The sequence below is a fragment of the Notolepis coatsorum genome (genome assembly GCF_963971535.1).
Source record: "Notolepis coatsorum genome assembly, chromosome: 5".
Lineage (NCBI taxonomy): Eukaryota > Metazoa > Chordata > Actinopteri > Aulopiformes > Paralepididae > Notolepis > Notolepis coatsorum.
The window spans coordinates 23,316,182-23,340,221 of record NC_140169.1 but is presented as its reverse complement, the minus strand read 5'-3'; the positions used below and the strand labels follow the sequence as shown (position 1 = coordinate 23,340,221).

The following is a 24,040-nucleotide window of genomic DNA, read 5'->3' as shown; positions in this document are numbered from 1 at the left end:
TGCGGCCTGCTCTTTATTTCTTGGGCTTTGCCTTGTTTGAGAGGGGGCGGGGCTCTGCTCCTTCCTAGCTGCCTTCGCATCCTGCCCGCCAGTAACCCTCGAAGTAGCCCTGCTTTTCCTCTTTCGTACAACTTTCGAAAACTCCATCTCTGTCTCATCTTCCTCAACCAGTACAGACTCCGCTATCCTGGTTGCTGTACTCTCCAAATCCTCTCTCACTTCGACCTGAGTATCACTGTTCAAATCAATTAGCAGATTCCCCTGAATAGTGCTGATGCTTTGCGCCTGCACAACATTTTCCCCGCTCTCTCCACTGTGTACCTGTGCTTTTGCAATAATTGCAACTGGCCTCTCACTCACACTTGTTTCCGCTGCTGTGCATGTAACAGTAGGTTTACTCGCTGCAGTGCGGGTAGCTGCCAAAGGCTTATTCGCTGCTGTCTGACTGCTATCTGCTGTCTTTGTAGCCTCAGCGCCAGCAGTCGGCTGTTCACCCATTTTCGCTGGACACGCACGAATCAAATGACCCTCTTCCCCGCACCCAAAGCACTTCATTCTGCCTGAGCTCACATGAATGTCGTAGTCAAAATCATCCAGCCTGAATTTGAAAACTAAACTCAGTTCCTCGTCTTTCTTCTTCAGAATCATATGTACTTGTCTCCTAAAAGACACGACATGTAACGTGTCGAGAGGTACCCCCGAGAGACAACATTGTAATCGGTGAAACTAACTGCCCAAAAGTCAATTTTTTTTAAACGGAGGGACATTTGAAATCCACTTTCTACCATCTGATTCACTTTAACGGTAGAATCAAGAAAAATGACAACTGCTCTATTCATCCTGGAAGCTGACTTAACACTTGCATATCCCACGACTGTGCCGATAGCCAAACAACACTCTTCCACTGACACACCGTGGTCTGGAGAGAGTCGCAAACCGTGTTTGCGTGTACGTTTCTCCAATCCGGAGGGTACTCCTCCGTGCTCCGCCATGCCTGTGTAAAGGCACGACGCAGCACTCACCAAACAATAGACCTATCGCTAAGCCACGCCCCCTTTGAAAACTCGGACACAAAGCCGACCGTGAATGACTCTCGTTGACGATGGCTGCAGGCAGCCCCTTTCCTGACTGTGATGCAAGCCTTGCTTCACAGTCACGAAAGGGGCTAGGCCGCTGGAGATTTACCACAGCAGGTAATAGACCTGTTTTTTAAAGATAACACAAATATTTCATCTAGAAGCAGACAGAGAGGGTTACAATATGCAGTGGAAAAGTACATTCATGAGATACACATTTGTGTCAAGTCACAGTGCTTGTGACCACAACTCGGCCCGCCCCTTTTTCGTCTAGGCTTGAAATAGTATTTAATTTTTTTCCTTCATGTTATTATAAATTGAATGTATAAGCACATGTTTACTATAAAAACGAACAGTTAGAATATCTAAAATAGTAACAATCCTTTGTTTAAAATAGGCTGTTTCACGGACATTATTTCAGTGAAACGGGGGCGTAATAACAATTTGCATGTGAATCGAACCTAAACCTTGGGGGAGAGGCAGCGCAACGCCCACAAGACGTACACACCTGTTTGTTGGCACCTGGTGACACTTTTAATGTGTCTTGAGTTGAGAGATGGATGCAAAGAAGATAGCTGCTGCTCTCAACAAAATAACTGCATCAGGAAGAGCCATCGATGGATCGCATTTAATGAATGGGTTCTTAATGGACTATTTTCACGAAGTCGACCCAGATCCAGTCCCTGAACCGCGCGAATTGGGCTCTTCAGGTGAAGAAGATTCGGATGAAGACGTATTGCCGGATATCGATCCGATACGGCAGCGCACGGATCAGTCTGACATGGAGGATGACTTATTGGATATCTGTGAACAGGATGATTCTGTTCACAGCGGGACCGTCACACCGGGCTATTCAACGGAATTAACGATGAGATACGTCGAAGATATTATGTCTGTTTTAACCGTGGACAGTGACACCAATGAAGAATTGGAAAAAATACGAACGTTTGATTGCAAATGCTATAAAGAGCGGAAAGAGAATTCCGAACGGCAGGCGTTGTCGTGTACAACAAAACTGTCGGAAGAATTGATATACAAAAGCAGACTGGACATGGCCTCGTTGACACCTAAAGAGAGGGACATGTGTCTGCTCTCGGCTATACAAACAGGCATCAATGATTCTGAAGTCACACAGAGCACCAAGCGAGTAAACACCATTCGCAAAGCTTCACGGACAGTTTATAGATTCCATAACGTCGTGGTCTGCCGTGCAACCTTCTGCTTTCTCCATGGGTACGTCTCGTGCCATTATTATTCTGTGTGTATGTGTAACTATGAGGGATAAATCCTCGTTTTTGATGCGCAATTAGAATAAACGTAATTCTTGCCATTGGCCAGTTCCCATTTAACACAAAAACAATCATATAGCTCCTACAATACCAATACAGTAATACAAAAGGTAACGTATAAATGCTTGTAACATCCTAGTATGCACAAACTCCGATGCATGTCAAGGTGTTTTTGTCATTCAATGTCATGAAAGCTTGTAAAACTGGGGTTGAACAACATCTACTTTAACACTTTGAGCGCCACTCACGGCTTTATTCGGGTTTACGCCCCAACCGTTGAATGCCACGTCACGGCTATTCTCGTTTTTTTTTTTTTTTTTTTTATTATTATTATTAGCGATCTGAAATCATATCGCATCACGCGAGCCTACCGTTGGAGATCCAGGGACCGCCGGCGATCAGATGTGAAAAAAGCGCCCCCTATCGTCTCCCAGATGGTAAATCACCCTTTTGGAATGGACTCAATGAAAGTGAATGGGAGAACGGATTTCTGACTCCACATTTTACTTCTCACTGATGCAGCCGGGGTTACCAGAGTTCATTCTGGAGCCTCTGAGCCGCGGGGAATCATGTGTTCTACTGTATACACGTTGGATCAATACACTTATGGATTTTTTCGAATAGTGATCAGGAATTGGAATATACCATTTGGATACCATCTGATGTCAGGTAAGGAATCTATGTTATCAGTGTTAGGATAATCAGACTCGTTTTCACAGAGATATAAGCGTTTCCACTATATGTGATATAGCTGTTTTGACTGTAAAAGCCATGAGGAAATAATAGCAGCGATTATCAGCGCACGGCTCGAGCGTGCGTGCGCACACATATACTATCGATCATCTAGCATTTATTTGAAAACGATTCATAAATAGACCGACAAATGACAACGTTCTGGAATATTCCAGTAAAAGGCGATTATCATAGAATGGGTTGTTTTTCCCCGGAAAACGGGTGATTTTCAAAATGCTATCAAACGGAAATGAAGCGATAAAAATACAATCTGCCTTGCCAATGTTGACTGGAAAATTATTCTTTGATAAACAATGGGCAGATTAGACACATAGCCATAATTTTAAACATAGATTAGGCGATATTAACGTTAACATTGGGAGTGGACCGTGGCATCAAGGGGGTAAAAAGGAAAACCCGGCGTGGCATACAAAGTGTTAAGATAAGATAATATATTCCTTTATTGATCCCCTTGGGCAAATTCAGTTAAATGCATAATCTTGTGAAAATGTCACGCTATTACCCTGGACCAAGGTACTGGTATTTGAAATTTATTTGAAGGATAAACCCCTTGAGATATGCTATCTCGTTTTCGAGGGGGTCCTTAACATAGGATACAAAACATACAATACAATACAATACATAACAAAACAAAAAACAGGACAACAAATGCACGTATACACTGACAGACACTCTCCAAAGCTCACCCCCGCAATCCACACTGATTCCTCCCAAGAGGATCACCAATATATATATGTTCCCTTATAAAACACATACAAAATTATAATTTGATCTGAAAACGACATGTAAGCCCTAACACAGTAAATCAATAACAGGTGCAAGTAGTCTGTAGATGAGTGAACAAAGATATCTTGAATAACCGGTAAGAAGTAAGAGATCTGAGTGAACTAGGCAGTTTGTTCCAATCAGCTGGTGCTTTATATTTAAAGGCAAGTCGACCGATAGCTTTGATGGTTCGAGGTATACTAAAGAAAGGAAGATCTGTGTGTCTTAAATTATAAGTTGAACTATATGGTGTTAAGAACTGCTTTAGATAGGGGGGATAATTAAAGTAAATACATTTGTAAACAAAAAGCAACCAATGAAAATGTCTTCTGAATTGGGGAGAAAGCCAGTTTAACAACTCAAACATAAGACAGTGATGGGTTCTATAAGGACACCTCAATATAAATCTGCAAACACTATTATAAGTAACATTTAAAGGACGGAGATTTGTTAGTGTGGTGTTTTGATAGACTATGTCTGCGTAATCCATTATTGGAAGTACCAGCTGTATAATGATTCTTTTCCTAACCTGAAGAGAAAAACAGTTAATAGAACGATACAATATTCTCAGGCTACAATTTGTTTTCTTCATCACAGCATCAATATGTGAATTGAAGGTGAGTTGAGAATCAAGCCAAAGACCCAGATACTTATATTCATCGACATTTTCAAGAGGAGCATCATCTAAAAACTTAATCGACAACTGATTTGATATTTGCACCAGATTTGATCTAGTACCAAACAGCATACTATAGGACTTCTTCTTATTTAATAAAAGTTTGTTAATAGATAACCATTTCTGGACAGCATCAAAATGAGTCTGTAAAGAGTACTGAATTTGTTGAATATCAGACTTAGAAGAATAAATCACTGTATCGTCAGCATACAATTGAGTAAGACAGTCAGATGGTATCAGGATGAGATCATTAACAAATATAGAAAATAATAATGGTCCTAAAGATGAACCTTGAGGAACACCTTTATCCATAATAAAAAAATCAGACTGTTTACCCTGATATGATACACACTGACGTCTCTGGTGGAGATAGGAATTGAACCAAAGTAAAGAATTATTAGAGACACCAATAGCACACAGTTTGTCAAGAAGAAGATAATGATCAACCAAATCAAAAGCCTTTGTGAGATCTATAAATATTGCACCAGTAACCATGTTATTGTCCATTGCTGAGTGAACATCATTGGTCAACTTCAGAAGGGCTGTAGTTGTGGAGTAGTTTGGCCTGAAACCAGATTGGCATGGTGATAAAATATGAGATTCATTAACATAATGGGATAATTGATTAAAAATTAGTTTTTCAAATACTTTTGCTATACTATTAATAATTGAAATTGGTCTATAATTATTGAGATCAGAAGGATCACCACCTTTATGCAATGGAATGACTTTTGCACATTTCCAGCTTAATGGAGTTTCATTAGTTGTTAAAGATAAATTAAATAAATCAGACAAAGGATATGATAATACATGAGATGCAAGTTTGATGAATTTGATCCCCATACCATCTGAACCACAGCTAGTACCCAATCTTAATTCATCAATGACCTTCTGAACATCAAGCGGACGGATACTTCTAAAGGAAAAAGAGCTGTTGCATCTGGTGTTATTAAGAGGCACATCGGAATATGAGGAGTCATTCAATTTGAGTCTGCAGACAGAATTAAAGTGCTGATTAAAGGCAAGTGCAATTGAGGAGGGATCATTGACAACTTCATTATTAATTCTAATATGAGTGGGATTTATAGATGACTTCTTAGTAATGCTATTGATTCTCTTCCAAAACTGTTTTGGATTGCTAAATTCATTGCTTAAACAATCTTTGAAATAGTTGGATTTAGCATTTCTTGTTTTAGTTGTACATAAGTTCCGTATTTGTTTATATGCAATGAAGTCGGCAGAATCCTTTGTCAGACGATGCTTTTCCCAAGCCTTATCTTTTTGTTTATACAGATTTATAAGTTCACTATTAATCCAGGGCAAGTGTCTACCCTTTACTTTGAGCGTCTTCCAGGGAGCATGATGGTCAATCACATTAGTAAGCTCAGTGTAGAAGAAATTCCATGCATCTTCAACAAATGGAATCAATTTAAACCTGTCCCAATTTATAGATGTTATATCTTGAATAAAGTGCTCAATATTCAAATTCCTACATTGTCTTATCCTGATAAATTTTGGTGGTAGACGTGGTAACTTTATCTTCCAAATGCAGAAGATGATAGAATGGTCGCTGAAACTATCAGGTAACACACCAGAGTTTGAAATTCTGTCCGGGTGTGAGACGAGAATCCAATCTAGCAGGGACTTGGATCTAGTATCAACTCTAGTAGGCTCACTAATGAGTTAAGTTAAATTGACACTGCCAAATAGGTTTCGAGCATTACTAGATGATCGATCTAGCCAGTTGATGTTAAAGTCACCCAAGATAATAATTTCATTTGGACGATCTAAAGAGTTCATGGTGGATAATATATCATTTGTAGATTCAGAGGGAGAATCAGGAGGTCTATAAATATTTCCTATGGTCAACTGCTTATTTTCATGAAAAGAAATTTTAATAAAAAGACACTCAAAGTTTATAGGGTTTACCCTTGGCCTGAGGAGCTCAGATGTCAGATTTGATTTGACATATGTAGCCACTCCTCCACCTCTAGTACCCCTATCAGCTCTGTACAGAACATAGTTGTCAAGTTCAACTTCATTGTCAGAGATTGCACTATGCAACCATGTCTCAGACACAGTAATTACACTGGGATTATTGTAGACAAGCCAAGCTCTAAGTAGATCGATTTTGGGATACAGACTCCTTATATTCAGGTGAATAACATTTAAACCTTTAGAAGTATTCATCATACCAGAGTTGTAATAATAAAAAAAAAAAAAAAAAAAAAAAAAAAACAGGATATATAATCTTGTGCAAGGAGGAACAATGGATAATGATCAGGGAGCAGGAGAGCGACATACATTCAAATACACACACACAACATAACATAAATACATGACAACACAAAACTAAATACCAGCATGTCCCAGCAGTACCTGGCATGTCTATGGGAATTCACTATAAACTCAAACTCAAAACTCAATTTATTATAACTGGAGTTGGTCCCTGGGTGCTGAACTGTACGTACGTAGGCACAAGTGTTCAGTATGTACATGTACAATGTTCAATGCAGAGTAGAAGTAACTGAGTTACCATACAATATACTATACAATATTATACTATATACAATATACTATATAGTGCAAAGCACGTGAAGGGACCACTGTATTGAAGACATTATCATTAGCTCTAGCAGGGACTGTGTGTATGTGTGTATATATTCATAATTATTTCAAATTGTTATTTTTTTTGTTTAGGATCAGCTGTGGACTTCTCAAAGCTATTATCAAGCACTACAAGACAAATGGACTGACACCACGTGATAGAAGAAAAAAAAAACGAGAACTCACAAAAAGTTTCTCTGTAAAGAAGACTGTCAACGTGTTGTGAAATTTGTCACAAATTATGCAGAGGTCCATTCTATTGTCTTGCCTGGTAGACATCCTGGCCACAGAGACTACAGTGCCAAGTTACTGCCAAGCAATGTGACCAATGCGTCACTGTGGCGTCTCTACAAACCTGCTAGGGAGCAAGCAGGTATGTGTGTTTTTTATTTATTATTAATTTATTTCATGAAGGCTGTGCAGCTGGAGAGAGACTTAAGACTATTGCTCACCACTCTTCTGGAGTCAAGTAAGCTCTTGGTTATCTCAGGCCCATTGCCATGTATAGGACGAGGTGACATGAGGTACAGCCGTCTGGACTGCAACATTCCATAATGTTGATAATTTTCTACTGTTCTATAATAAGCATGATCTGTTCAACGGGAGTGGAATGCAATGTTGAAGGAGCCAAGCTGCTTTCATCAAATATCCTTCTCACAATACAATCTCTCCAATGTACTTATTGACATCACTTAAGTTCAAGCCCCCTCCATAAACCACTTGTGTTTACACATCAATTGTGTAAATTTGCAGCATAGTACACCAGTCCTGAGTAGCCATCCTCTGTCATTGTGTATGTAATGTGTACTATTACCAAGACAAAGACATTAACGATCTAACATTCCATAAACCAATCAATAACACAGCTAATAAAAACGGACTACACATCTTTCACCTTAATGTGAACAGCATTAAGCATAAGCTGGACGAAATAAGAAACCTGTTTATGAGCGGTAAGGTAGACTTATTATGCTTTACTGAAACTAAACTTGATCCATCTGTAACAGACCCTGAAATAGAAATAGAGAACTATACTATAGTCCGTAATGACAGAAACCAGTATGGAGGTGGTGTTTGTATGTACATACATAAGGACACCAAATTCATTACCCGTACTGACCTTCATCATGAGACAATTGAAACCGTATGGGTGGAAATTTTATTTGAAAGGGCAAAATCTGTTCTAGTCGGCACAATATACAGACCGCCAGATCAAACTGGCTTTTATGATACTATGGATGTGTGCTTAGCTGGAGCTGAGGATGCGGAAAAAATTCTTATTGGGGATTGGAACACGGATATGCAACAAAAAGATGCACCCGTCTTCAAATCCTTCAATAGGTTTTGTGATCTGCACGGCCTCAGCCAACTAATCACCCAACCCACAAGGATATGTGAATCAACTCAGACTACCATTGACCTCATACTGACCTCTGACAAGTCCAAGATATCCAATAAAGGGGTTATAGCATGCGGGTTAAGTGATCATTATATGATATTCTGTACCCGCAAAAAGCTAAAACTAAAGGCTGGCTGTCACAAAACAGTCACATCTAGAGACCTCAAAACCTACTCTAGCGAGGCCTTTAACCTTGAACTGGAGAGTCTGGACTGGTCAGATGAACTCAATGGTACACTGGTTGAAGAAACTTGGCTTGGCTTCAAAACCAAATTTTCATCAATACTAAACAACATGGCCCCCCTAAGAACCACCAGGGTAAAAAATCGCGCTGAGCCATGGATGCACACTGAAATACTGACCGCTATGAAAGCCAGAGACAAAAAATGCTCTGAGTTTCGTAAAAGTCAGTCAAAGCTTACCAAAAGCACGAGCAGTGAACTCCAAGACCACGTGACTGAACTCAAACTAGAAAGAAACAGACTAAGAAATGACGTAAACTCCATGATCAAAACTGCTAAAAAAAATTTCATCAATGACAAAACCGAGGAAAACAAAAATAAACCACGTGAACTTTGGAAATTACTCAACAATCAACTAGGCTGCAGTAAAAAACTCAAAACCAGGTTCTCAAACATAAACATAAAGACGGACAACACGCTCATCACAGACAAGCTGGATGTAGCCAATTACTTAAACACTTTCTTCACAAACATAGCCACAACACTGGTAAACAAACTACCCTCCCACTCAGGGCAGTATGGGGTAGAACACATAGTAGCATACTACAAGAACCTAGGCGTCCACAAAGACGACTTCAAACTGGAAATAGTAACTACAGATGAGGTACTCAAAAAACTGAGCGCCCTCCAACCAAACAAGGCCACTGGCCATGACAACATCCCCTCCAAATTCCTCAGAGACTCAGCAGCAGCCATCACCCCAGTCATCACACACATAATAAACCTCTCCATAAAACAGGGACACGTCCCCAAGGACTTCAAAATTGCGAGAGTAACACCCCTGCACAAAAAGGGCAGCAAATTAGACCCGGGTAACTACCGCCCTGTTTCTATCCTTACATCCATCTCGAAAGTCATGGAAAAAATAGTATACGAACAGATCGAAAAGTACCTCGCGGAAAAAAATCTAATCTACGAATTCCAATCTGGCTTCAGAACATCCCACTCCACTGACACATGCCTTCTCTACTTGAACGACCACATCAAACAAGAGGTGGACGCGGGCAAATACTGCGGCATGGTCATGCTGGACCTACAAAAGGCCTTCGACACTGTCAATCACACCATTCTGATTGACAAGCTAAAAGCAATTGGTTTTGATAGTTTATCAGTGAGCTGGATACAATCCTACCTGGAGGGGAGGGAACAGATGGTGGAAGTAAACGGTACACTATCCCCCCCCCCTCACAGTGAGCTGTGGTGTTCCACAAGGAAGCATACTAGGACCGCTACTATTCCTAATTTATGCAAATGACATGTCGTCAGCTTGTGACTGCAACTTGTTCCTGTTTGCGGACGACTCAGCCCTGCTGGTCTCTGACAAGAACAAGTTACAGGTTGAAAAAGCCCTCAGCTCGGAACTAGGCAAAATCTGCATATGGCTCGCCGACAACAAACTATCATTACACATGGGCAAAACAGAGTCCATTCTCTTCGGTTCAAATAACAAACTCAGCAAGACCGACGGCTTCTCGGTTACAGTGGGTGACAATATTATCACAAGGAAAGATGAAATTACCTACCTGGGTTCCATCCTAGAGGCTAATCTTTCCTGTGACAAAATGGCATCCAATGTAATAAAAAAAGTCAACCAACGAACGCGATTCTTGTACCGGATCTCCTCTCTGGTAAACAAGAATACCCTGAAGACTCTAGCAGGAGCACTCATTCAAGGGTACTACGACTATGCTTGCACCTCATGGTACCAAAGCACCTCAAAGGCACTAAAAAACAAATTACAAACATCTCAAAACAAGCTAGTCAGACTACTACTTGACCTGACTCCTAGAACCCACCTCACCCCTGCCCACTTTGACAACCTAGGATGGCTTAGAGTAGACGACAGAGTACAGCAACTTGCAATGGGCCTGGTCTACAAGATACACTACGCGACCAAGGTACCCATGTACATGTCAAAATACTTCCCAAAGGTCAGTGAATACCACGATCACAACACCAGAGGGAGCTCCACAAATCATGTAAAACCCAGATTCGGATCAAACAAGGGACTAAACACGTTTCGCAATTATGCCACATCAATGTGGAACGCCCTGCCTAAAGCTGTAAAGGAATGTGAATCACTACCCACCTTCAAAAACACTCTCAAAAAACACCTACGTGAGACTGCAATTCGAAACTGGCCCCTACAAATGTCCTAACCTAGTTGTACAGTAAATGACCAAGTAAGGCTTTGTCAATATTCAAATGTACAGTGTAAAATGTGTGTGTGTCCCCTTCCCAACCCCCCCCCCCCCCCCCCACCTCCAATGTACAGCCCTCACCCAACCCACCCAACCCCACCCCACCCAACCAACCTCCTCCAATGTACAGTTTCTATGCCAAATGTATATACACTCCTTTTCTGGACACTTTTGTATCACAAACAGTACTGTATTTGCAAATCTGATATGTCATAAATGTATAGATGTAGCAGTACTGTCTATCTGTATGTCATGTATGTCATATATGTTATGATGAATTGAAAATGGGGGACCCTGATGTAAACAAGTCGAAAGTCTTTCTCTGGTCTGCATCCCCTTAACAATTGTATGTATTGAGCTGTACTGTACTGTACCCATTCTGCAATCTGTTAATAAACTTTTCAATCAATCAAAACCACTTGTGTTTACACATCAATTGTGTAAAATGTCAGCATTAAGTACACCAGTCCTGAGTAGCCATCCTCTGTCATTGTGTATGTAATGTGTACTATTACCAAGACAAAGACATTAACGATCTAACATTCCATAAACCACTTGTGTTTACACATCAATTGTGTAAAATGTCAGCATTAAGTACACCAGTCCTGAGTAGCCATCCTCTGTCATTGTGTATGTAATGTGTACTATTACCAAGACAAAGACATTAACGATCTAACATTCCATAAACCACTTGTGTTTACACATCAATTGATTAAGTACACCAGTCCTGAGTAGCCATCCTCTGTCATTGTGTATGTAATGAGTAATCTTTTTTATTTATTTATTTATTTTTATTTATATTTTATTCTAGGACATCGCGTTGTTGGTCAGGGGAGCTTTCTTCAGCTGTGGAAAACCCTTCTGCCCCAGATAACAATCACCAAACCGAGGACAGATTTGTGTTGGGAATGCTACAAAAACAACTACCAGTTGAGTCAAGCAGCCGGCAAGCCAGATAAACTGCAGACAGAAAAACTGCAGGTGCAATTACAACATCTGGCCCATGTTAAGAGAGAGCGCGAGCTGTTGCAGGAGATGACTGCTGCCACCAAAAAGACATGTGCGGAATTGCAGCTGTCTCTAGGCCCTTCCACACCGGCAAGCCAAGACATCACAATGCACTACAGCTTTGATTATGCACAGCAGGTGAGAATCCGATCCTATTACAATGTAGCTTTTTGTTGTTAACTTACTTGACAAAAAACGTTTGTTTGTTGTATTACAGCATTACATCATGTTGTGGAATATTTAAAAAGACAATCACCATCACAATCACTACAGCACTACTGTACTACTACACTACAACATTATTTCAATGTATCATTTTTCTTTCTTCTGTCAGGTGCACTACCCCTCTCACCCTCTTCAAGTTGGGCCCATGTATTTTGCAACACCGCGCAAGTGTGGCCTGTTTGGTGTACATTGTGAAGGGCTGACAAAGCAGGTGAATTACCTGATTGATGAAGGGATGGCCACGAGTAAGGGTAAGAGACTCCAAGATACCAACATCTTCCCAGCCATAGCAGAGCTCTTGGTCACTTTATCTGTCTGTAAACTGTCCTTTCATTGTGTCCTTTAATATTTCCCATTACAGGTAGCAATGCTGTGATCAGCTATCTGCATCATTACTTCAACAACTACGGAGTTGGAGAAAAGAACGTCGACCTGCACTGCTACAATTGCTCAGGCCAAAACAAGAACAACTACGTCTTGTGGTATTGTGCCTGGCGCACGATCCACAAACGACACCTGCAGCTTGGCCTCCACTTCCTGATTACAGGCCACACTAAGTTTGGCCCCGACTGGTGCTTTGGGTTGATCAAGCAGGTCTACAGGAAAACTGCAGTCAACACCCTGGCAGGCATTTCCGACATCGTGAGGAAAAGCTCTGAGGTAACCTAGTAAGGTTTAGTCGATAAACCAATGTACAGTTCCCACCCCCCACAATGTACAGTTTCTTCATCAAATACTTATTTTTTAACTCTTTTTGTATCACAAACAGTACTGTATTTGTAAATCACACACACACACACACACACACACACACACACACACACACACACACACACAGAGAGACAGACATAGACTGTCTCCACTAGTGTTTCTCCATCAACATAGAGAGAGAGGAAGAAAGAGAGAGAAGGGATACCACTTATTTTGCTTGATTACAGACACCAGCTCCACAACATACATGAGAGTGATCTCTGTGAGGGTGTTTGAGGGACTTCTGAATGATTGTATTGTACTGTATTGTACCCATTCTACAATCTGTTAATAACATTTTCAATCAATCAATCAGGTGAAAGGAGTCAATATCCTGGTGGGACGGGAAGACGGCACGGTACTTGTGCAAAGCTACGACTGGCAACAGCATCAGGGTGGCTTCTTCAAAAGGTTCCCACAGATAAAGAAATACCAGCACTGCAGGTAATTGTCTTTATTTTATTGTATATTGTATATATATTTTATCATAATAAAATAAGTAGAAGAAAGCAGGAAGCCAGACCAGCACTCTCAGGTTTTCACAGCCGAATACAGACATGTTTCGGAACAGGTGTTCCTTCTTCAGTGTTAATGGCTAGCAATGTTAGTTTGAAAAGATGGTGGCTATGTACAAGGTGGGCAGGAAGTGACATCAATGTCGGGGATTGCTGGTCAACTTTGACCGTAGGAAGGACATTATAATGTGAAGTCAACTAAAAAATTATTACATTATTATTATTATTATTATTATTATTATTATTTTTACGAATGAGGAAATGTTTTCCTCCTGTTTTTTCTGTTCTTATCTTAGATAGTTTTGGTTTGCAAATATTGCAATAGGCTAATTTATTTAGCCCTATTAGCTATGGTGAAGAAGGTTTATTTTGTTTCTGGTAATCAATGTACGAAATGTGTTGACATGGATGCTTGACTCGCAGTGTCCTGGGACCAGTGTTTTATTTACGAAATAGACTATATTTTAAATGTGTTCTTTATTCTATTACAGCTTCGATGCCAGCAGACCTGGCATGGTGACAGCGAAATTACACCGTGATGATGCTGAACCATTCGAGTTTCAACTGCTGAAAGACCCAAAACGCTACCCGACCATCTCCAATTTTCCAGTGATACCCCCACCCGGACTTGACAATGACAGGCAGAATTATCTTTTTAAGGAGATAAGACAATACTGTTCTGATGCGGGAAAAGACATTACATGCCCGCGACCAACGTCTACAGCACCTCAGAACAAGACTGTACGATGTTAGATACCCCCTCAAGACCCAACACACACAGAGATACAGATAAGTGCTGAGATTATTAACTTGTTGTTATTACACACACACACACACACACACACACACACACACACACACACACACACATGGACCCTGCATCCATACACTCTGTAGAAATAGACTTTTATTTTATCTTCCTAAAATTGTTTATTTTTTATTGTGATGTTACCTAGATTTGATTTGATTTGATTTTTATTTAGTACATACAATTTATACAATAGTATAAAAACAAGGGGTACAAGGATAACATGTGAAAATCTGTCGACTTGTTTCCAACATGGTCCCAAGAAGAATACAATAAATCACAAAGAAAGAGTTAAGAAGATAAAATAGATACAACCAGTAGATAAAATAGACAACACAATTTTCTGAAAGAGCCTCATTACAGCATGTCATGTTCCTGTTCTTCAAGAGTGGTGGCCAAGCACCCTCTGCAACCTATTGTTGCAGATGTCGCTTCACACCCCTCTTGAAGACAGCAATAGTGGGGGAGTTTTGGATGGCCCTGGGCAGAGAGTTCCACAGCCGGCAGGCTGTAGACAGAAAGCCATTCTGTGAATAGGAACCCTTTCTAGGCTCATAAACTGAGAGCTGTCCAGACCGTAACTGTTGTCCGTGGACCTGGCCACGCAGGACAATACGAGAGCATACATACCCTCTGCTCCACAGGGAGCCATCCCACCTCATTGAAGTGACATGGCTCAATATGGGTTCGAGGTGGCAGATTTAGGACCAATCGTATGGTCTTATTTTGGCTGGTTTGTAGCCTGTGTTTACTTTCCACTGTAACACCACTATACCAGTACGTACATGCATAGTCATATTGGCTGAGGATCATGCAGTTGGCAAGCAATTTCATAGTTTCCAGTGATAAGAACCTCTTTTTTCTGTGCAAAAATTTCACCCTTGTGTTAACTTTTTTGATCACCTTCAAGGCCATTGTTTTTCCCTGAGAGTGTTTGGTCGAGGTCTGCACCTAGGTATTTAACACAGTCTCTAGACTCAACACTGAAGCCATTACAGCTGATCTCAAGTCGGGAACATTCCTTTAATTTATGTTTTGAGCTGAATAGAATTGACTCAGTTTTTCCAAGGTGAATCGATAATCTGTTGTCAACTAACCATTTGTGAAGGCTTTCCAGCTCCCTACTGAGACCGGCTTGTATTTCTGCCGTGTCGTCTCCAGACACCAGAAGTGCTGAGTCGTCAGCATACAGAAGGAGTCTGCAGGATACTGCAGACACCATGTCATTAACATATAGTGAAAAGAGCAATGGAGCAAGCAACCTACTAAGATAAGATGATCCTTTATTAATCCCCTTGGGGAAATTCTGGTGTCAAAGCAGCATGGAGACCAAACATATGACCAGATTATTCACAGAGGTGGACAATGCAGAAAGACCTAGTTTACAGCAATGGCGCTATAGCCTAGTTATCTAAAGAATGGCGAGCTAACAAACAAAGTGTGTTGGTCAATTTCCCTGTCAGGTCACGACCAGTGCAAGGTTCCAGGATTAGGGAATCGATTCCAAATGGGACCAACCATACAAAAAAAACGTGTGCACTCACAGTATTTGTAAGGTGTCATTTTGTAAACGTATTAACCAAATTCTATATACAGTATTAGTTAGGCTATGCTTATTAAAATGTTAGTTTTAAGCAGAATTTTCAGAATTTAGATTTATTTTGCTTTAGGAGAGAGTGGTGCGTGTTCACAAATACTGACTGAACTGCCCTGGGGCACAGGAAGAAGATACTGACTGAACTGTCCTGGGGCACAGGAAGAACATAGTGACTGAACTGTCCTGGGGCACAGGAATAACATACTGACTGAACTGTCCTGGGGCACAGGAAGAACATACTGACTGAACTGTCCTGGGGCACAGGAAGAACATAGTGACTGAACTGTCCTGAGTCACAGGAAGAACATAGTGACTGAACTGTCCTGGGGCACAGGAAGAACATACTGACTGAACTGTCCTGGGGCACAGGAAGAACATACTGACTGAACTGTCCTGGGGCACAGGAAGAACATACTGACTGAACTGTCCTAGGGCACAGGAAGAACATATGGCAAATCAAAATAGATGTTCATGTTCTTTTATCACATTTGTCACTGATCGTCACTTATACGCCAGTATATGTCTTCTATGTGAAAGGTTAACCTTCTGTAGTGTAGCAGTGAAAGTGTTAACCCTTTGTAGTGTGAAAGGGTTAAAGTATGAGAACACACAGAACACAGGACTTTGTAAAAGTTTGAATAACCCACCTTGATGGAAGCGCCGGCAAAGCGGGCCAGTTGTTTGATATGCTGGCCCTTCTTGCCGATCAGGGCCCCCACTGCCTGAGTTGGAATAAAGAGATAGACCACCTCCTGCTCTGGAGCCTGTTGCTGAGAAAACACAGAGAAGCAGGAATCACACTTGTTTACTTTCTCCCTTTCTTTCTTTCTTTCTTTCTTTCTTTCTTTCTTTCTTTCTTTCTTTCTTTCTTTCTTTCTTTCTTTCTTTCTTTCTTTCTTTCTTTCTTTCTTTCTTTCTTTCTTTCTTTCTTTCTTTCTTTCTTTCTTTCTTTCTTTCTTTCTTTTATTCCTTTGATATTATTTTCTATTATCCGTTCAGACCTCAGATGGTGTTAAATATGAATGAGCTCCGGCTGGTCAGAAAATACACAACGTTGGACAGCATTTTGAACAGCAGTCCCCCCCCCTAAATGTGATGACATCACACGCAAGGCATGCTGAAACAAGTTCTGTCTTTTTTCTGTATTAAAATGATATAAATTCTATGTCCTGTTTCACACTCACTACAGTTTTACACACATTCCTATGAGCAGCCCAGTACAATCACAGTACTTGCTAAACTAAATGACACTTTATAGTAGTGGTGGTTGAGGGAGGGAGGGAGGGAAATATACTGCATATTGTAAATAAAATAAAAATAAAAATATTTCTATAGCCACATAGCTTAGCCTAAGGTTACCCTGGCATCAAAAGGCAAAATACATCATAAATAAGCGTCCGAAAGATGACAAAAATCCCATTTAACCTCTTAAGGCACCCAGAAAAGTGGAAATTGTTTTACTTGAACTTGAGGACTGCATACTTTTTTTGCAAAGCTTAGCTTTATACTTTATACTTATAGCACATGCATGAGCCTGGTCTTTTTTGAAAGATAATATTCTGAAGTTACTAATGCAAAAAAGGAAAATAAAATTTTTCTGTAGTGGTTGCAATATATATATAAAATAATAATATTAATATTAATAATAATATTAAAAAAAATTGGTTAAGCTGGAAAACACAGCGGATCCATAGCCTGAAGTCTTATGTAGTACAGGTCCAAATTTTATAGACATTCGTTCAGAAATGGGTCTTTGAGAGAGATCCGGGTAAACCATGCGACAAAAAAAATCCATTTCCTCATCCACGGCCGTTCATTCTCAAGTGTGATTGACTTCTGGTTTTCGCTCGTCAACGTTCACCTAGATCCCTTATTCGCACGATTTGGCCGAATGAGGTGGCGTTCGAATGGCAAATAGATCATTCGAACTGTAATTTACGCCACCTCATTCGGCCAAATCTTTCTAACTGTAATTTATATGTTTGGCGAAAAATGCAGCGCAGAGCCGCTAGATGCTCGCAAAGTGCAGTGACTTTGTGCGTTCCGCACACGCATTTTAAGAGGCTAAAAAATATTTGCTGAATGACATTCCGAGTTAAATAAGTCAAAATGTTTCTAAGGCAATACATTTATTCTGCACCTTTCTAAAAGCTCTGTGGATTTATTATAAAGGAAATTCTAATAATAAAAAAGGATTACACTATCTATAGCACCTTTAAGTTTTGAAAACCTGCATTTTGCATTTTCATGTTCAAACTGCTCTCTACCCTTCAAAGTAATTATCTGACAATACAAACTACAAGAAACTGCAATTTTGGAAAACCAGAGATCTGAGAGAAACTTAGAAATCGCATAGTGTATAATAAGGCTTGCTCTATCATTTTTAGACAGTGTCATCCAGATTTATTTTTGTATATACTGTTGTAATGAGTATATCCAGTGAGTATACTGTTGTAATGAGAATGACAGCTTTCTAACAGTATCATTATTTGTTTCTCTACTCTTAATATCAAACGACCTTGTCCTGAATACCAAGTGTTGCAATACCATGTTTTTGAGAAAAGTTACACAAGTTATAGCCATTGTATGGCAAAGTAAAGGTAAAAGTATAAACGTATAGGTAAAACTATACTCCTATAATGAATGTATCAATAAGACAAAAAAAGCCCAGATACTGCTGTGATGATCAAGTCACGTCATCCATCTTGTCATCCACGACTACAACATATGACCTTGAGTGTTCCAATGCTTTCATACAACAGTTTCTATATAATATCTAGTGTCATGTTTTGGAATTCAAAACTGAGATATTAAGTTGTGAGTTACGAGTAAAAAATAAATAAAAATACCCCCACAAAACTGTAAAATAACAAATAACATCATGGTTTCGGATGCATGTCAGCCAGTCGGATTGTTCAATTGAGAACCGACTGTTGACTGACGACCAATGACAGAATAGGCAGCATAATGTGATATAATGGGACGTACTGAATGCTGGTGTGGGACGGCGCTGGCTGGTGGAACTCCATACAGCCCACTGAGATGGGAGGTGTGACTCTGTAGGACAAACACACTGGTCAGATGGTTAAACACACACACACACACACACACACACACACACACACACACACACACACACACACACGCACACACACACACACACACACACACACACACACACACACACACACACACACACACACACACACACACACACACACACACACACAGGCATATAGACATGGTCGCATACACACACACACACACACACACACAAATACATACACACACACACACACACACACACACACACACACACACACACACACACACACACACACACAAGGGCATGTAGACACAACCACATACAAATGCAGACACTCTACGATGCACACACACACTCAGGCATATAGACATGGCCACATACACACACACACACACACACACTCACAGTTCCGCCACAAGCGTTCACTTCTTATTAGGGGGAATTTCAGGGCATAAACTTGGTATGAATCACACATGAACTCTCTTTACTTAAGAAGCACGCAAACACATTCTCACACACTGCCTCACGCCATCTTGGCTCTGCCTTCACTGGGCAGTGAGTAGAGACTTTGTTTTACTGACAAACTGACTCATCTCTGGAAGAGACGGGGGATTCTGCCCATTTCAAACTGTGTACAACAGCATGTGGGCAGACCTGAATGAAAACAGTGTTGTTTTCTCTTGTTCTCTATTCACCAAACAAGGTGTTTCCCTCCTGGGTGGGAGGAACGATGACTTTCACATCACTGCGCAGATTGAGCAGCAAGCAATAGTCGAAGATATTCCAAATGGTTCTGAAAGAGGTCTGTTGGAAGTTAAAATGTCTGTTTTCTAATCTATACAATACTGTGGGGGAGCCACGTTGGTGTCAATTCACTCCATATTCAGACACTTCAAAATGTCAATAAGAAAAACTGCTATTAGTTTGCTATTGATAGGATATTCATTCTTATTACTTTTTTTTATACATTTGTTTACAGAATGGATAAGATGAGCTTCTCATGTCAAAATGTTGAAGAAAAAAAGGTGTCAGCTTATTATAGATCAGTGGTGTGTGTGTGTGTGTGTGTGTGTGTGTGTGTGTGTGTGTGTGTGTGTGTGTGTGCGTGCGTGCGTGCGTGCGTGCGTGCATGCAGGGCCGCCTCAGGGGGTGTGCGAGCAGTGCAGTCGCACAGGGCCTCGCGGGAAGGGGGGCCTCGCAATTTTTTTTTTTTTTTTTTTTGCGAGGCCCCCCTTCCCGCGAGGCCCTTTTTCATCACAGACCTAAAATCTAGTTTTGCTTATATGCTTATATATTTCACATTAGACACGTTTGTAGAATGTGTCTGACTTGTTCCTGGGTCTGCAGACATACTCACTATTGGAGCTCAGCCTCTGGGGTTCTGCAGCAGACATACTATTGGTTTCAACGAAGGGAGTGGTTTTACTTACATCATGTGTAGTACGCCGGCGTGAGTCAGCTGCGTTTGACTATTTCGCGCGTGCAGCTTTTGACTATTATGCTTAGTTATGCCAGCCAAGACGAAGAAAGAGGTTGGTCATTATCAGTCGGTCGGTCACCAAGGAACGTTGACGAAAGGCCTCTCGCTAGCGGGACAAATGGCCGTAGCCTTGTCATGGTATAGCCATGATGATGTCGGCTAGTAGCTAGCTTAGCTAAAGGCTAACTAGCGTTAGCTAACCTAGAGACAGCGCATACAGCCAAGATGAAGAGGATGGTCGTTTGGCAGATGAACTTCGTCAACTCCACGCGGTTGTCTCCATCCTCTTGGACGTTTGGTGAGTTTTAAACCTATTCTATTAACTCTATTCTATTCCCGCCGTGGACATCTCTCTCTCTCTCTCTCTCTCTCTGGAGCTAAACTGGCCGACTAGCTGTTGTAGTACTACTAGTAGCTAACGGTGTGTGACCTGGTGTCAGCACCTGTATGTAGCCGCATAGCTTGCTTCTGCGTTAGCTAATGGTTAGCGATAGCCTGGTTGAGCTAATTGTTAGCCAGTTAGCTGTTTAGCTACGACGTTAGCTGCCGGCTGCGCTCGGCTGGGAACGTTCGTTTGATGCTATCAGTTAGCCTTGAGTTAGCTGTTAGCTTGTGCTACGACCATTGACATTAGCCGTGAGAATAGCAGGGGGTTATTTTTGTCCCGCCAGCGAGAGGCCTTTCGTCAACGTGGAGACCTGTGTTGCGGCCTTTCGCCCTGCGTTCCTTGGTGCAGGTAAGATTAATGAAAATCATGACATTACCCCACTCTTCCTTCCTTCCCCTCCCGAATGTTTTGTTAATAACGATGTTTTTTTCCAGGCAAAACATATGTTACTTCACAACATTTGGAGATACGACATGTGCTGTGTGTGAATTCATTGTCTTGGTCGTTTGTGTAGCTTGGGTAGCGTTGGGCCGTTGGCCAAAGCTGTGTGTGGCCTGGTGTCAGTAGCCTACCTGGCTAGCCTTTAGCTGTCGGCCATTGGCTCCTTGCTGCTTTGTTTTCTCTGGTATAGACCCTCTTCTCTTTGGATTTAAGTGTTGATCTTTGTCCTTTTGGATCTATGTATATTCATGTTGCCTTTGTGAAGTTATCTTTTCCTTCTGTTTTGTTCTTTCATTAAAAGTTGAATATCCTTTAGGGGGTCATCTTTGCTTATCTCTCTCATACATGCTTTCTCTCTAACACACATGCTCTCTCTCTCTCTCTTTCTAACACACACAGTCTGCCTATAGCGGCCTTTCTCGATGGCTAGGCTGTGCTCGCTGAGTCTGTACCTAGTCAATGATCTTCAGTCACAGTGCTCAGGTATTCTGCCACTGTGTACTCTCTGTTTAGGGCCAAATAGCATTTCAATTTCTTTCCAATGTGTCTCTCTCTCTGTACACTGTATATTGACTGTAGAACGGGAGCTCTCTCTCGCTCTCTCTCTTGCTATATGTTGACTGTATCATGCCCAGCCTCGGGCAGCGCTATTATTTACGAATATGTTGACTGTATGAAAAAAAAAAAAAAAAATGTATAATTTTTTATTATTTTTTACCTTTTGGGGTGGGGGGGGGGGGGGGTCGCGTTTAAATCTTGCACAGGGCCTCGCATTTCTCCCAGGCGGCCCTACGTGCATGCGTGCGTGTGTGTGTGTGTGTGTGTGTGCGTGCGCATTTAACTTCCATTGACATTTGAAAACCCAACAGATTTTGACTGGTTGTGTTCAGCAGGACGTACTGGAAACAACAAACCACAAACACAAACAACAAACATTCACTTTAGACACTTTAAACACTTTTTAACACTACACCATATTTTATCTACCGTATTTATTACTAATTTGCACTACATCCCTACCTCATTTTAGCATTTTTTGCATTTTGTATATAATGTTTGGTCTTTATTCTTTTAACTTGTTTTACTGTATGAAGCACAATCTCAGGGGGGTCATACAGAACCAAGCATTTCACTGTAATGTACATGTACCTTATATGTGACAAATAAAACAAAACCTGAACTTGAACTTGAAGACCAGTGGTGGTCAGATTACGTTGTGTACTCACTAAGAAGGGGTTGTATCCTGCTGGGGCCACCGGGGGCGCTCCACCGCGGGGCCCCATCGTTTGGGGCAGGACTGACAGGCCGGAGGAGAAGATGCCCAGAGCGTTCAGGTTCAACCCCGGGATTAGGTTGGTTTGTTGCTGTGGAGGTTAGCAGGACAACACAGACAGCAGTCAGACACAGAGGCATGTTTGTAATGGGATTCAAACGGGTAAGACTCTGGAAGGAACTGTGTGCCAAATTGACCTGATCTAAATTTTGTATCAGCCAATTACAAACCGTCACTTCCCATAGACGAATTCTGTTGGAAGCAACAGTTGTGATCAGAGCATCAAGAAAAGAGGGCAGGGTTTGAGATAGGTCAATCGGGGTTAAAGGTGTTGTAGATAACATTCAGCGACTAGATGTCACACTAGAGCACCAGCATGTCATTTATCCCATCAGGTGCATTCCACGTGGGGAAATGGGAAGTAGGGAGGGGTTATATGCAGGCAACATCTAAACAACAACATTCATTTTGGACCCCCCAAAAAACGTAATCTTAATAATACATACATTTATCAATAATCTTTTGGGGGGAAAGTAATATTTCTATTACACACCTATCTAAAAGCTTTGTGGATCTTTTAAAAAATTATTAGTCTACATAAAATGTTATCTATAGCACCTTTAAATCTCACCAAAGTTGTCACGGTTATCTGAACGCAGCCAAAAACTGCCCCGTTTGCCAGTTTTCCTCTCTCGCCGTCATTACATTCAAGGTAAGAAAATTAAATATGTAACCTAATGTTAACACTTTAAGGACCAGCCACATATATATACGTGTTTCGGTGCCATGCGTTGTGGACCAGAGGCACGTATATAGCCGTGGCAAGTTGTTATTGTTTTATTCCATATTAATAACCGGATCAAGATCCCCGATCGACTCTGCAGATCTACCCGCCTCTGTGGAATCGGCAACATGCAATACTGGCCAGATCCTCTTAGGGGCGCCATCGCTCCACTGCAGTATCATTGTGGGCGTTTTTTTACCCTCCAACGGAGTATCATATTACTCTGATCACAAACCAACAGCATGCACTGTGTATCACGTTTCGAAGCGGAGGTTTCACCATGGAATAAGGGGATTTATCATCAACCAATGGACATATCGATCTACCAGATGCCGATCGATAACGGGGAAATGCTGCCGGGTATCACACGGGCTGACGGTAAGACATTTATCACCTAATTTATAGCCGGATCGGAGCTTGTTGTGCAACGCAAGCAATCGATCTGTGAATGTGGCTACTTACACGGACACTGTATTGGTAATCGATAATACTAATCGACGTCCCCCGCCGCCCCCCTTTCATCCATAGATGCTCTGGGATAGTCCGGATCATAAGCAGTTTATGTTATTTCATTAGCATATATACAACGGAAATGCCGTTGAATATAACGTTAGTAGCCTTTAGCTCTATAACTAGCTTTCCAGAAAATAGATGATACGAAATCTGAGATAAAGCTTATATTCACGGCGCTATAAAATGACAACCTACCGATGGATT

At 41.2% G+C, this 24,040-nt stretch overlaps 1 protein-coding gene across 1 annotated transcript in view; it reads right to left on the bottom strand.

Moving 5' to 3' along the window:
- Positions 1-24,040, bottom strand: part of igf2bp2a (insulin-like growth factor 2 mRNA binding protein 2a) — a 260,008-nt gene that overhangs the window by 42,850 nt on the left and 193,118 nt on the right. Inside the window, exons 10-12 of the mRNA XM_084314649.1 lie at positions 22,493-22,630; positions 18,900-18,968; positions 16,559-16,681 (exon numbers count right to left, since the gene is read on the bottom strand). Of these exons, the coding sequence (XP_084170775.1) occupies positions 16,559-16,681; positions 18,900-18,968; positions 22,493-22,630 (330 nt within the window). The remainder of the gene's footprint in view (positions 1-16,558; positions 16,682-18,899; positions 18,969-22,492; positions 22,631-24,040) is intronic.